Source organism: Saccopteryx leptura, chromosome 13, assembly GCF_036850995.1.
Source record: "Saccopteryx leptura isolate mSacLep1 chromosome 13, mSacLep1_pri_phased_curated, whole genome shotgun sequence".
In the NCBI taxonomy this organism is placed as follows: Eukaryota; Metazoa; Chordata; class Mammalia; order Chiroptera; family Emballonuridae; genus Saccopteryx; species Saccopteryx leptura.
Window position 1 is genome coordinate 34,273,513 of NC_089515.1, and position 16,516 is coordinate 34,290,028.

Below are 16,516 nucleotides of genomic sequence, written 5' to 3' on the forward strand. Positions count from 1 at the left end.
CTATGCGAAATCTGTAATAGGACCAAAGGTTCAATGAAAGTTTTGGAGGGGAATATACTCGCAATTCCAAAGTATGTGATTCTTGATGACTCCTTGACTTCTCCAAACACATAGTTGTAGTGGTATTATGGTTATAGTCAAGTTAACCCAAAGTACCCACTTCATTCATGTATAGCTTCTACTTAATATTTTCTCTTTTTTAAAAAATGTCTATTTTATTGATTTCTTCATTGAGAGAGAGAGAAAAAAAGACAGGAACATCTGTTCCTGTATTTGCCCTGACTGGGGATTGAACCAGCAACCTCTGCACTTCAGGACAACACTCTAACCAATCAAGCTATCCAGCCAGGACAATATTTTCAACCTATACAACTTTTTATCTAAATTAGGTCTGCTACTTATATACTGCTCACAAAAATTAGGGGATATTTAAAAATAAATATGAAGCGATAAAATATCCCCTAATTTTTGTGAGCAGAATTAGAGGATATTTAAATTGAATTATGAAGCTATAAATATCCCCTAATTTTTGTGAGCAATGTACTTTCTCACAGTGCCATATATTTTTCTTTTATAGAATTTAACAATTTACCATTATATTTATTACTGCAATTACTTAATGACTGCCTCCCCACTGGGCTTATGAACCCCAAGACGGTTAGGACCTTAAACAGAAAAGGTCCTAACCACCAAGCACAGAGTATCTAATAAGGAATTAGCTAATGTATGACTCCAAAGACCCACACTCTTCTTTGCCTTGAATTTTGCTGCGTCTGAATCTTAGAACAGGGATGTATTTTGGAAATTAGCAATTCCAAATACCATATTTCAAGGAAAAACTGAGACCTCTAGATTGTTGAATGGGTTATCCAAAGCCACTTACCCAAAATACAGGCAGAGCCAGGACTAAAACCACGGTCTCAAGTTCCTGACATGTGCTCAGACTATCTTAAGAGTGATTTAAAAGCACTTTTAAAAATAAGTTCTGACCCTGGCCAGTTGGCTCAGTGGTAAAGTGTCGGCCTGGTGTGTGGATGTCCCAGGTTCGATTTCCAGCCAGGGCACACAAAAGAAGCACCCATCTGCTTCTCCACCCCTCCCCTTCTTACTTCTCTCTCTCTCTTCTCCTCCCCTTCTGTAGCCATGGCTCAACTGGAGTGAGCTGGCCCCAGGTGCTGAGGATGGCTCCATAGCCTCCACCTCAGGCACTAAAAAATAGCTCTGGTCGCAATAGAGCAAGGGCCCCAAATGGGCAGAGCATCACCCCCTAGGGGGCTTGCCAGGTGAATCCCGGTTGGAGCACATGTGGGAGTCTGTCTCTGCCTCCCCTCCTCTCACTAAAAAATAAAAAAATAAATTAAAAAAAAAAGTTCTATATAATTTCATATGATTCTACATTCCTGAATTCCAACATTTGACCTAGTATGGGTTAAAAAAGAACAATAAAAGTATATCCAGCCTGACCAGGCAATGGCTCAGTGTTGACTTGAGATGCTTAGGACCCAGGTTTGAAACTCAGAGGTCACTGGCTTGAGCGTGAGCTCATCTGGCTTGAACAAGGGGTAACCAGCTTGAGCGTGGGATCATAGACATGACTCCATGGTCGGTGGCTTGAAGCCAAAGGTTGCTGGCTCGAGCAAGGGGTCACTGGCTCAGCTGGAGCCCCGCCAACACTGCTCTTGTCAAGGCATATATGAGAAGGCAATTGGTGAACAACTAAGGTGCCATATGTGAGTTGATGCTTCTCATCTCTCTTCTTTCCTGTCTGTCACTGTCCCTCTCTCTTGCCATTATATATATATATATATCTCTCTCCAAATAAAAATGGCAAAAAGGGAAGTAAAACTAATCCCATAAGAAAACATTAGCCTGACCAGGCAGTGGCGCAGTGGATAGAGCATCGGACTGGGATGCGGAAGGACCCAGGTTCAAGACCCCGAGGTCGCCAGCTTGAGCGCAGGCTCATCTGGTTTGAGCAAAAGCTCACCAGCTTGAGCCCAAGGTCGCTGGCTCAAGCAAGGGGTCACTCAGTCTGCTGAAGGCCCGCGGTCAAGGCACATATGAGAAAGCAATCAATGAACAACTAAGGTGTTGCAATGCACAACGAAAAACTAATGATTGATGCTTCTCATCTCTCTGTTCCTGTCTGTCTGTCCCTGTCTATCCCTCTCTCTGACTCTCTTTCTCTCTCTGTCTCTGTAAAAGAAAAAAAAGAAAAAAAAAGAAAACATTAAAGAAACTATGACTGTTTAGCTTGTAAAAGTTTAGGGCGTCATTTAAACATAGTAAAGCATTGTGAAGGAAGTTTATAAAATATCAGTTATGTCTATATCAAGAAGTTAAATGGTCTCAAATTAAAGTACAACAGTATCACCTGCCCTTAACTTTTTGACAACAAAGGTAGAATTGTAGAAGAGACGAATGTAGATTATACAACTTACTGATTTGTTATAATTTGTTCATTTATTTAACAAATATGCTATGAGCAGAGAATTCTTCAGGGTCCCTACAATTATAAATTCTACATTGAACTGAACTATCTTGCCCTGTGGTTAAATCTCTTTTATCCCTTTCTCTCTTGCTCTTCACACCCCACTCCCTAGGGCTCTTCCACTGTGGTTCTCTAATTCAAACCATCTTAATAACATCAAATTTTACCCTTCTTCATTCATTAATTTTATGTATTCTCTCCTCCAAAATGTCTGGAATCCATCCTTTTCTCTTCATTCCCACTGCCCAAAGTCAAGATCTTTTCATCCTTCATATGAAAAAGTTCAACAGCCATTTAACAGGTTTTGCTACATCCTGTATCTTCCTCCTTTTAGTTCAATTTCCACACAACACAGAGTTAACCTTCTATGACAAAGATTTCATCATGCCATATTCTCAATTTAAAAGCTTCAGTGGATCTCTATTGCTTATTAAATAAAGTCCAAGCATTCAGGAGTCTAACTTTTTTCAGCCATACTCTTCAATGCTTTTATAATGCATCTTATAACCTAGCCACACAAGCCTGCTTGAGGGTTCCATAAGCATTCTACCATCACAGTGCTTTTGCCTATGCCATTTCCTCTGCTCAGAATGCCCTTCCCTATATTAGATGCAATCTTACTCTTCCTTTAAGACCCAGCTCAAATCTCACTTTTATTATAGTCAATCTTCTCAACCCCATAGCATGGTTTATCAAGTGAAATGTGAGCTAAATTTCATTCTTCCCTCTCCCTCCTTCTCTCCTTAGCTAGGCAACGATATGTAGTAAGCAGTCTGACAACTATATGTGGCAGTTCTGCTTAGAATCATACATAAAAAATAAAATCCTCATCCACAAGCCCATTATATGAAAACTGCCTTACAGCCTTCTGAATCCTCTGAAGGTCAGAAATCAACAATTCCTCTTACTGTTCTCATATGCTAGTTTAGATCCTTTTCTATAAGTAAAACATATATACTTCCAGAAAGAATCTGTTATGTTCTATTACGGTTATTTACATGTCTGTCTCCTCCCCTACCAAATAGACTATGAGCTCTTTGAAGCCTGATTCATCTTTGATTTCCCAGTCTAACAGGTAATAAGTTCTCATTAAACATTGAATCTTCCTATAAATCAGGTGACTTTACATGGAAAATAACTGAGTTACAGACTGAAATTTAACTCAAGCTAGTTTAACTCACAAGTATGTGTGTCACAAGGAATACCAGGGAAAAGGGCACCAACACATTGTCTGAAAAAACAAGTGGGTACATAGACAAAACGGCTAATTCTTTCATCCTCTGAAAAATAAAACAAAACAAAAACTAAAAGCACATGGCTGAATGGTGTGAGGAACTGAATATTTTCCAACTTTCCACCTACCCACTTCAGCTATCTGTGCTATCTGTTTCTACCTGTGGACTGACATTTTGTGGCCTAAAAAATATATGTATGGGCCCTGGCCGGTTGGCTCAGCGGTAGAGCGTCGGCCTGGCGTGCGGGGGACCCGGGTTCGATTCCCGGCCAGGGCACATAGGAGAAGCGCCCATTTGCTTCTCCAACCCCCCCCCACCCTCCTTCCTCTCTGTCTCTCTCTTCCCCTCCCGCAGCCAAGGCTCCACTGGAGCAAAGATGGCCCGGGCGCTGGGGATGGCTCCTTGGCCTCTGCCCCAGGCGCTAGAGTGGCTCTGGTCGCGGCAGAGCGACGTCCCGGAGGGGCAGAGCATTGCCCCCTGGTGGGCAGAGCGTCGCCCCTGGTGGGCAGAGCATCGCCCCAGGTGGGCGTGCCGGGTGGATCCCGGTCGGGCGCATGCGGGAGTCTGTCTGACTGTCTCTCCCCCTTTCCAGCTTCAGAAAAATACAAAAAAAAAAAAAAAAAAATATATATATATATATATATATATATATATATATATATATATATATATATATGTTTTTACAAAATAAGATGGAAAAAAATAAACATTCTGCTTTCTGATCAAACCAAATAAAAGGACACATAACTCAGAATAAAGGCCATTCTTGATACTTATAGTCCATGCTCACTTCTTACTGCTTCATTCTTTTACTGAAGCCTTCCTTGAGTCGCGCAGGATCTCTGGGGGCTCCTGGTCTCCCGTTCCCGGTACTTGCGACCTGACCACCTTGGAGGTGGAGCTCGTGCTAGCATGAAATGGACTAGTCGGATTTTATATTAACCCTAAAAAACAGTCATAGGCTAAATAGAACTACCTTATGACCCAGCAATCCCTCTACTGGATATATATCCCAAAAACTCAGAAACATTGATACGTAAAGACACATGCAGCCCCATGTTTATTGCAGCATTGTTCACAGTGGCCAGGACATGGAAACAACCAAAAAGCCCATCAATAGATGACTGGATAAAGAAGATGTGGCACATATACACTATGGAATACTACTCAGCCATAAGAAATGATGACATCGGAACATTTACAGCAAAATGGTGGGATCTTGATAACATGATACAAAGCGAAATAAGTAAATCAGAAAAAAACAGGAACTGTATTATTCCATACGTAGGTGGGACATAATAGTGAAACTAAGAGACATTGATAAGAGTGTGGTGGTTACGGGGGAGGGGGAATGGGAGAGGGAAAGGGGGTGGGGAGGGGCACAAAGAAAACAAGATAGAAGGTGACAGAGGACAATCTGACTTTGGGTGGTGGGTATGCAACATAATTGAACGACAAGATAACCTGGACTTGTTATCTTTGAATATATGTATCCTGATTTATTGATGTCACCCCATTAAAAAAATAAAATTATTAAAAAAAAAATAGTCATAGGCTTTTAAGTAATGGTTTCTAAGCCTCTTAAAGAGAAAGTTATTATGAGTAAATATGGGTTTATAAAATAGACTAGTATAATTTTCTTCTTTGAAAGACAAACTGGTAGATGAGGAAAATTCACCGGTCATTATTATCCCTTTCTGCTAGTAAGGTATCTAACAAAGTTGGTCATAACAGAACAAAACAATTAGTTATTCAGTAAGGGAATTGGTAACTGGCTGGAAAAAAATCTTAAAATAACCATAAAATTCTAAAGAATGGATCTAAGTCAGTATGAAGGCAAGGTCCATGTAATGTGGTTCTCAAATGTTACTTGCATCAGAATCACCTGGAGGGACAATTCAAAGAGAAGTTGCTGGGTCCTTTGTCCAGAGCTCCAGATTAGCGGGTGGGGCCTAAGAATTTGCATTTCTAACAAGTTTGCAGATGATACTGCTGCTGCTCATCTGGGGGCCACGTTTTGAAGACCAGTGATGTACTGTATCTCAGGTTATAGACATCAAGTTTTGTTCAACATTTTGCTAATGGCTTTAAATACGTAAAAGCATAATTATAAATATGCAGATATTAAATTGTAATATGAAAGGATCTCAATTGGCAAGTTATGAAACAAATCTTTTTTTCATTTTTTAGCGAGAGGAGGGAAGATAGTGAGACAGACTCCCGCATGTACCCCTGACCGGGATCCATCTGGCAATCCTATGGGGCTGATGCTCAATTCAGACGAGCCATCCTTCCAGCCTGGAGCCAACACTCAAACCAATCTAGCCACTAGCTATGAGAAGAGAAGAAAGAGAGAAGGGAAGGGGTGGGGGAGAAGTAGATGGTTGCTTCTTCTGTGTGCCCTGAGAATCAAACCCAGGACATCCATATGCCGGGCTGACGCCTCTATTCACTGAGCCACTGGCCAGAGCCATGCAACAAAGCTTAAAATAAAATTTAATAAGGATAATCTTAAAATAAAAAGCAATATACAAATATGGGATAAGCAAAACAGAGCTTACAATAACAAAAAGAGAAAAAAATACTGAGCTTGGAAAATGTTTTTGTAAATAGAAAATTATCACTTTGTAAACAATAGTTTTATTTTGAAAAATATATAATAATGGTTTCTAACTACAGAAAATTAGAAATGCTTTCTAGAAAAGAAAATGAATCCTTTGCTTCCCTAGGGAAAAACTATCTTTCCTCTGCTTTGTAGATAAGAATTTCTCTCTCTCTCTCTTTTTATTTTTAAGTAAGTAGATTTTTTAAAACTTTGAATTTATTTTTTGTGTGTAATAAATAATTGATCTTGATTGAAGATCCTACATTATTATTATTTTTAATATTAATTATAGTTTTCCTAGAAAACTTATACACAGTGGGAAGGCAAATACATTTGCTTGAAAAAATATCTGTCACTCCTGCTTCAGTGGTAATCTGTTGACATTTAATTTTTTAATATCTTTCACACAGGATATATTACTGCAATATCTACCTCAGACAAATATTTTATAATCCTTCTTGTGCCCCACTGATTTTCAATTTATTAACAATGGTGCCTGACTGAATTGTCAGCCAGGAATTTTCATCATTTAATCAGTGTACCATTCATTTGAAAGTGCTGCTTAAAAACTGCTCCATATGCTCACGCCCTACATTTAAAGAGTTATAATTTAAGGGTGATAAAACCCACATCCAGATGCACATATGACAAGGTTATACCAAATATTATATCCAGTTTTGAAGCTGACTGGTTAATGTCACCATTAGATTTTAGAATCTGTTAACCTCATACCTAAAGAAAATAAAGTGATAAACAATGGCAAAGGTAAGTAAGGGCTTAGAGATTCTTTGGGGAAGAGAACAAAATATTTGGAATATAAAAGATGTTTCATTTGGAAGATCATCATTCTAGCAAATATCTAAAGAGTTACTCACAGGGAAAGTAAGAATGATAAACTTACAATAATTTCATTCATTTATGACAAACATTTGGAAAGTCCTGGCAAGACCAACCAGAAGAAGAAATAAATGGAAAAATGAATCACCTTTTCAATGAGCCCTGTCTGGACTGCCCCTTCAACACCTCTCTCTAGAGGCCCTGAATGTGATGCTGAGATGGTTTTTTCTTCCTGGAAGGAAGTGCTTCTAAGGTTGCTGACAGTTTAGCTCAGTCAGGCCTCTTTCCTCCTTTCTAAACTATCTTACTACACATCTTTATTTTTCCATGTAATTTAAATATAGATTCCTAGAAACGCATGAGATTTAACCAATAAGGTACTTACATTCACACTGTATGACATCTAAGTTAAACTGCTGAATGGCTCCCATGCTTATCTGTTTTAACTCACTGTCCAGTAGCATCTGCATTAAGGATGTTGACAGATGCTGGCAGGCTGACATGCAAGCAGTCTGGGCAACTTTCCCCTGTTTAAAACAAATATCCAAACCAAAAAATAAACAAACAAAAGAACAAGCATAGAAATACCTCATAAAGTATCAGAAAAATTGTATACTTGGCATTCTTTCGCTGCCTTTTTCTCAGGTACAATAGATTATTGGGATTTCTGTTTCTGTACTCAGCATGGTTATGCCTTTTAGCAGAGGAATTAAAATTAATACTATTGCTCAGTTGTCCCTTTCAGGACATTAAATATCATTAAAACTAACTGCACACAGGAAAATTAAAATACTAGTAAAAAACAATTATTTCAGGTATCTTGAAATGCCTCAAGTGCTTTAAAATACACATTAAAATATGACATTTAAGACATAAAATAACTCATATTGACATTTTGCTTATATAATGCTCTTTAAGCTCTGTTTTATATTAGCCAAACCAGAATAAAAAAAGTTAATGAACAGTATAATTTATTATCATTTAAATTGTACATAAAATTCAAAATATACTTTCTTAAGTTCTTTCTTCTAATTAGGACATTATTTTGTAGCATAGCTTCAATCAGCAAGAATAAAAAAGGTTTGCCTACCAATATGACTTCAAAATCATCTGCAGATCTACATGTAGTTTTAAAAAGATCTAATAATTTAGAAATATGTAGTTAAGTAAACTATAAGTACTGTGGTTTTCTTTCATTAAATATATATCATTAGAAAACAGTTTCTACTCAAATAAGTTCATAAGACACTATATGTACTTTCACTGATTGCCTTAATTAAAGGCTATAGTTTCTCAAAAATGATTTTAAAAACGGTAACTTTAAATGTTTAGCCTTTAGCCTGACCTATGGTGGCCCAGTGGATAAAGCGGCGACCTGGGAATGCTGAGGTCGCTGTTTAGAAACCCAGGGCTTGCCCTGTCAAGGCACATGCGAGAAGCAACGACTATGAAATTGATGCTTCCTGCTTACCCTCCACTCCCACTTATCTCTCTCCTCTCTCTAAAACCAATAAATAAAATATTTAAAAATAAAAAAGTTTAAAGAAGTTTTTTAAATGGTCAGCCTTTAGATTACATAGCTGAATCACAATACAATTATCACTTTTAGTATAAACTGTTTTTTTAAAAAGGTCTTTGTATTTCAACTAGAAGTTTAATATAAAATAATAAAAGGACTCTTTTAAAAGTTTTCCAGTGTAATACTGCTCCTGCAATGGCTATCTCCAACCTACATTATGTAATTTCGTGATGGACTGACTCCTAAGATAGAATTCAAAGACTATATATGGTTAGTGATGATGACTTTTAGAAGGTGTGCCATGTTTTGCTTCATTTGCATTGGCAAATATTTGCCCAGTGATATTTGATCATTATTTTTCCCTACTTATCACAAAAGTCAAGAAAGCTACAAAATCATAAAAAATATCTTCCAAACATAAATGCTACAATATAGAGGTATAAAAAGTTTACATAGAGTTGGTGTGTTAGAAAAAAAAGAACATAAATATATTTGCACAATATTTACTAGAACTACATTTGCTCATTAAATTACACATAAAGTCAGATGAGAAATAAGCCACTTTCATAAATGAGTCTTGAGCGTTGAGACACTATGCACAATGAAAAACTACATATCTGAAATGGAATGTCAATTTCTCAATCAAAAACTTTAGAGATAAAAGCCGATGCAAACAATATATTTGACAGATACTGATGAACTGCCAAAAAGGAATGTAAAAAACAATGCAAAACCCAGCATGCTTCAATATCCCCCAAACCCAAGAGGAATTAGTCTGGGAGACATGCAGCCCTGTTCCCTGAGCAGAATAATATCAATATGAATGGGAAGGGGTAAAAGGCAGAAAAAGGAGAAATCAATGGCATGTAATTTAATTATAATGTAATAGGCTTGAGAATACTTAATGGAAATGTCATTTTTACCTAATGGAACAAACAGTGCATTTTAGTTTCATGTACTGCTCTATTAAATCAGCTCCATGTCCTACTTATGTTGCTACTATAATATACTAACTACAAAAGCAGATTAACAAATTGCCAAAACAAAATTACTATTATATTCGTTTCATAAACAAACACATGCGCAATATAAGTGGTATTATTTTAAGGTGATCTTTAAAAAAAATTTTTTATTAAATTAATTGTGTTTACATAGATTCTAGGGTCAATGATCTTTAAAATTTAACATGGGTTCAGATGTTACAAATGAACTACATGTAATGTAGTTCTACAGCAATAGTACTAGAGCCAAAAATGATGGTAAGAGTACAAAAATACAGGCTATTCCATAAACTAAATGTAAATAGGTAATGAAAACATACACACATGCGCACACACATGTGAATACACAGAATTTAGCTTTTTGTTTAAATCACATGTATTATTAAAATTCTAATATTAAATTTGATTATGCATATTAAGTTTAGGCTTATTCTCAAGGACAGGACTTTAAAGTATTTGTAAAATATTTTATAAATCTTCAAATGAAATAATATCTTTCTTTGCATAGCTCAAAATTGAAGTTAATATCAAGGGTTCAGATTCCTAAATTTTTAAAAAGATTATACATTATTTTTTAAAATGCCTACTTCCTAACTATAAAATTTACACAAAATATTTTAAATAATTATTTTTAGAAAAAAAATTTAATTTTCCAAATATTTGCACACCCAAAAAATCTTTGGCAATTCATTTTTGATGCCTGCAGCTTTAACTACGCTTGGTATAACCAAAATACCCCCTTCTGAACACTATTATTACTATTATTGTTAATGCTTTTAATAATATATCATTTTCTAGGACAAAAATAATCTAAGTAGTCCTATAATTATCTTTAAAAAGTAGACTTTTTCATTAGAGATGCTCTGTTTTTTAACATTATAACAAACAAAGCCAAAATAATTAAATGAAGTGACTGAGTAAACAGCACATTAATAAGTTTCAAGCACCTGGAAATTTCTGCTGCTCTCATCTGAAAAATTAATTGCAACTATTATTAACATGCTCTTTCCCTTTAACAACACAAAGTTCAATAAATAAGTAAAAACACCTGCCAAACTTTTAAAGGTAACTACTTTTTTACCCAGCTCTATACATTTTGCTGAAAAAGAACTTGCAAAGAGAGAACACCCTTACACAAACTTCTTATATTTCAAAGGAACTTGTAAAAGAGAATCTGCTGACATATTAGATCCTTTTTGCATTACCCAAAGCTTTTCTTTTAAGAACAATTGTGGTAAAGAGACATTTGGCTCCTAAGAAATTCCCAAAGGGTCAACCATATGCATCCTTCCATGGCACCTTCACAGTGCTGCTTTCTAGATCCATGTCTCAAAAGCAGCTTTCATCATTTACTTGTGTGTCAGTCAATATGATTTATGGACTGCATTCAACAAAGTCAAAGCATATAGAATGAGAAATATGACTACAATCTGCTAATTTGTTTTGTATTGAGCCACTTAAGAGTCAAAGACCTGATGTCAGACTGAGACCAGCAACACAATTAACCAGTCGGTGACAGATTCATCCATCCTCCCTGCCAGGCTGTGCCAATCAAAGACAGCATGAGGCGACATTTGGTGAAATCAGTAAGAAAACTCATTCTCTAAGTAACCTATGCGAGACCTTGCTTGACACTTTCTGAATTTAGTTTGTGGAACATGCCACTCTTTGCCCAACAGCCCCTTGCTGCAAGCTGTGAAATAAGGCTTTTAATGCCAATCACAGGAACAATAAACCACAAACCACCAACCCTCGGTTTAAAAAGAATCAAGAAAACACATCTGTTTGTATGTCAAGCCAAATTTCCAAAATAATTTACTATTATAGATTAAGCTAAAGATACTGTTTCCTTTGAAATATCATAAAATGATATGATAACAAAAATACACCACTTTTTATTAGATTATGGCTCAAAACTGTTTTGGTTTAAAAGTAATGTTTTGATAGATCTACTCTAATATAATAGTAGAAGAAATGTAGAATGCTTAAAAACTAATTTGACGCACTTAAATTTTCATTTGAAGTTTTCATTTCTGTCTCACTATTCTCTTATTTCAAAGATCTAATAAAAAAAAGGTTTGATTTCAACAGTAATTATATAAAAGCATTTTTCAATGCTGCTTTCATTCTCTCAAGTACATTTAAGATAAAAACGTGCTCTTGAAATCATAACCATTCGTTCTGTATTGGTCTACTTTCCTTAATGATCCCAAGAGAGCCAATTTTCCTTGCTATCCCTACAAAAGGTCAACTTTGCACAATAAACTACTTTTTTATTTAAGCAAAAAGGAATATATAGACTTAGAAATAGTCTCTGCATTTATTGTTCTTTAAATTGATAGCATGTTTTGTTTTAAAACATTGTGTAATTCTTGCCAGAAAATAGTGAAAAAATGAAATTAAATTGTGATCAATTTGAAAATTAAATCTAACACTGGTAAGTAAATTTATTAATTCTGATTCTATATGGCTGTTTAAACTTACCAATCTTTTAAAGTTGTTTAACTTAAAGCAGTAAAATATTGCTTCAAACTCATTGCCTCTCAGTTTGCTACATAAATTTTAGTTGTAAAACTATAAAATAGTCTTTCAGAAGGGAAGCAAAAGAGGAAGGAAAGTATTTTAATCAGTCTCCTAAAGAGCCACATTATATCCTTTGAAAACACACAGACCGAAAGAGTGAGGACTTTTATCAAATGTGCAGTAAATGCTAAAATTAAAAATAAATTCTCAATTTAAATATGAAAAAAGACTCCTAGTTAAAAAATAGACATTTTAATTTAAGAAATTTATTATTCTGACTTCTACTTTGTATAAGAACCACTAATCTAAAGTTTTACTATAAAACACTACATCTCAGGCTAATGGAGATAATGTTATATAGTCAGGAAAAAAATACCTAAAACATTAGTATGAAACATGAAAATTTTCCCAACATGATTTCAAAAAGGCACAAAGATTCCTCTATCTAGTAAGGTAGGTTTTAATCTATTTTCTGGCTGAACACTCTGTATACACTGAAATCTATAACTCTGGAATGTCTCAGATTCCCAATAATAGAGAATGGATGAGTTATAAGGTTTAAATATCCAGATGAATTCCTTTAGTGAGTTTTAATAATAACTTTAACACCATCTTGAAGACAGATTTTTGAGATTATGCCAAAAACATTCATAGGCCTATCAAAATATACTCACTCTAACACCCCCAACATTCTCCAAAATACCTCTTTGCACTACTATTTTCCTCCCATACTCTTTTTCTGTCTCTAAGTAAGCTGTAGCCTCAAAAGAACTGGATACCACATTAGTAAACCACAACTCCCACAATTATGAATTCCCATCTCCCCATCTCCCCTTCTTAGACTTTTCTCCTCCTAACAATCCCTAATCAAAAGGATACGAGACAGTAACATAAATGCTTCCTCTTGGGACTAACACACACACACACACACACACACACACACACACACACACACACACACACACACACACACACTAGAATACAATTACCTTAAAGTTAGAAAAAAAAAATCTTCCCAAACTGGGAAAACTTCAGGACACCTGTAATACATGGCACATTTCCATTTCACTCAAAACTCCCTTATCCCAACCAAAGGATTCATCCATCTTGAGTGGCCTCTTTCTTTTTTTTAAACAATCTTTTGCACATGGTAATGCCAGATTTTTAGCTTTCTGCAAGTATAGCAGCTGCCATGGCAGTCTCATGGTACCCTCAAACTAATGTAATAGGTAGAAAGATAAAGCAAGGGCAAGCAGAACAGTAAAAGTCTAGAAGAGGTGAAGGTTTTGAAGAAACGCCTCTGCTTCCAAGCAGAGATCTGGATAAAATGATGAAAGATGCATGCGCTTTTGCCGAGAGGAGCACGAAAGAGGAACCTAGTCTGTGTTGCTTAAGAATTGACAGGGATTATTCTGAACTCAAAGCTTTTTGATAACAGCAAACTGGGCAGACAAGCATATGTTTAAATAGGGAATTATTAAAAATATTAGGCCCTATAACTTCTCTTACTTGGCAAATGTAAGAAAAGCAAGGGAAGTTAAACAGGACCTGCAACTTTCCCTGTGGTGATTGCATACTATTACAAAGCCACAAAATTAAGATGGAAAAACTGAAGAATCCCAAGAACTGTTTATTAAAGCAACAGCTTTGTGATACCACAGTCACTCTCATTTCCTTACATAAGCATCCAGGTTAGAATATCAAGGCTATATAATTATTAAAATGTAGTATTTCACAATCCCAGTATGACTTAAAATTTGCAAAGAAGTTGCCAGTTTAGATAATATAGGTGGTTTCCACATGATCATTAATTAGTACACTGGACAAATGTCTCCCAAGCCAATATATGTAGGTTTGTGGCTGATATAGACATATAAATGTTGACATATATATAAATATAGCACAGAATAGGCCTTTGTCATTCAAGAATTTACATTCAGGTTTTAATCTTTTAAAGAATGACTCTGGACCTCGCCAAATAGCTTGGTTGGTTAGTTCAGAGGTTGGCTGTTTGATACCCAGTCAGGGCACATACAGGAACAGATTGATGTTTCTCTCTCTCTCTCTTCGTCTTTCTAAAATCAATAAAATAAACATTAAAAAAACTATTACATTAAAAAATAAATAAGGCCTGGGCCAGTTGGCTCAGCGGTAGCGAGCCGGCCTGGCATGTGGAAGTCCCAGGTTCGATTCCTGCTCAGGGCACACAGGAGAAGAGACCATCTGCTTCTCCACCCCTCTCCTCCACATTCCCCTCCTGCCTCCTGCAGCCATGGCTCTAATGGTTGAGCAGAGTTGGCCTGGGACACTGAGGATAGGCTTGACCTTAGTTGCTGAAATAGCTCGGTTGCCCAGCAATGGAGCTGTGGCCTAGCCGGGCTGAATATCACCCAGTCAGGGTTTGCCGAGGGGATCCCAGTCGGGGCACATGAGGGAGTCTGTCTCTGCCTCCTTGCCTCTCACTTAAAACAAACAAACAAACAAACAAACAAACAAATAAATAAAGCTTAAAAATTGACTCTAGGAGTCCAGTAGGGCTTCATTTGGTGAAAGACACATATTTGATTAACATGCTCTGTGAAATGGGTGGGGGTGGGGGAGTAGTGAATCACTCAGATTGAATGCAAAGTTCAAACCTCCCCATCTCAATGTGGCTTGGCTGTCTTCTGTTAGCTGACATAAATAATGTAAGCTCTTGTTGCCTGACCTCTGGTGGTGCAGTGGATAAAGTGTCGACCTGGAATGCTGAGGTCGCCGGTTCGGAGCCCTGGGCTTGCCTGGTCAAGGCACATATGGGAGTTGATGCTTCCTGCTCCTCCCCCCTTCTCTCTCTCTCTCTCTTCTCAAACATGAATAAATAATAAAATAAAAAAAAATGTAAGCTCTTGTTAAGGTCTGCCGTTTTCAATAATATTTTATAGCATTTTCTGAAAGAAATGACATGGCATAGCAATATTCTCAAATTTGGGAATTCTCAAAGTTTTGGGATATACTTATCCAGAATGTCAAGGGTTTTCTGAACAGGCAATTTCACTGGGCTAAATCCTAATTATGAAAATGGGGTTTGGGTAGATACTATTAGAGTCACTTCCAGTTGAGTGAGTGCCTAGAATGGGATTTTAAAAGAATAACAAAAATGTTTCAAGTGAAGGGAGGATATATATTAAAACAAAACAAAACCCATATAAAATGGGAGAGAAAGATCAAGGTAAGTTACCTTCTTGCTATTTTTTTCTAGAGACGACCTTGCAAATGACATTCGACTACACTGAGAGGGAGGATAAGACCTTACAGACAACTATAGTAGGCCTTGGCCAACGGCTCCCCTCCTGCTTCCAAGGGACTGACAGGCTTTTCCTCTCAGTGCTGCCATCTACCACACTGATTTCCATAAGAGGTAGACTTAAAACATGACAGCTTTCCTCCAATGCCTAGTCTCCTGAGTGAAAAAAAGAAAGCGACTCAAATGCTGTTGCTCATCTTCTGAATCCCTCCCCTTTATGTAATGTCTGTCCTAACAGGCCCCTTTGGTGGGGCTTGACAGAGTCCAATCTCTCTACTTTTTGTATTATAATAGCTTGCATAAGATTTTGTATAAATATGTATCAGCATCTCGGCCTGTTGCATTTTCTGTCATCTCTACCTGACCTGCAAACAACCTGTAAATATGAATGCACCAAGGTTTTTCCACCTCTCTCACCAGCCATCAGCTCTATGCTTACCCTTTTCCACTCCTGTTTGCTCGATACATGGGATGGAAAAGAAAAATAGAGGTTCTTTGGTAGCACTAGATTGTGGCTCGCACAGGAAATTTCTGACACCAACATCTTTTCCTCCCATCTCCTTGCTTTCTCCTCAGAGGACCTCGACCCCCTTTTTGCTGACTTTATCTGCTCACAATAAAAATCACAACTCAAACAATCTCTCGTCCACATATTTTAGCCCTTTTTCTTCTTCACATTTCAACTTTTGCCCATTTAACTTAGGGATAAAAAAGTTTCTTCATTTTTTTTTCTTTCTATTGTGGAACACAGGTTAAAGGGAAGGTACCATTTGCATTCCTAGAACTTCACCATTCCTATCTGCAAACGCTTAAGTAACGTCCTAAATATAAGTTCTCTGTCGCCATCTGGCAATAAAACCACCAGATGGTGCATTTTTGTTTGTTTGAATCTTCTTGTTCAAGATGGTACTTTATACATAAAGCCTGCACCGCTGATCGGTTCTATTTCATCTATAGATGTTAGAGTAAAGTTACAGGATATTTGTAAGTGTGCGTGCGTGTGTGCGTGTGTGTGTGTATGC

At 36.8% G+C, this 16,516-nt stretch overlaps 1 protein-coding gene across 2 annotated transcripts in view; it reads right to left on the bottom strand.

The window, feature by feature from the left end:
* EXOC6 (exocyst complex component 6) overlaps nt 1-16,516 on the bottom strand; it is a 182,964-nt gene that overhangs the window by 45,531 nt on the left and 120,917 nt on the right. For both annotated transcript variants that reach the window (XM_066355669.1, XM_066355668.1), the window contains exon 19: nt 7,554-7,695. In XM_066355669.1, coding sequence (XP_066211766.1) covers nt 7,554-7,695 — 142 coding nt within the window. The remainder of the gene's footprint in view (nt 1-7,553; nt 7,696-16,516) is intronic.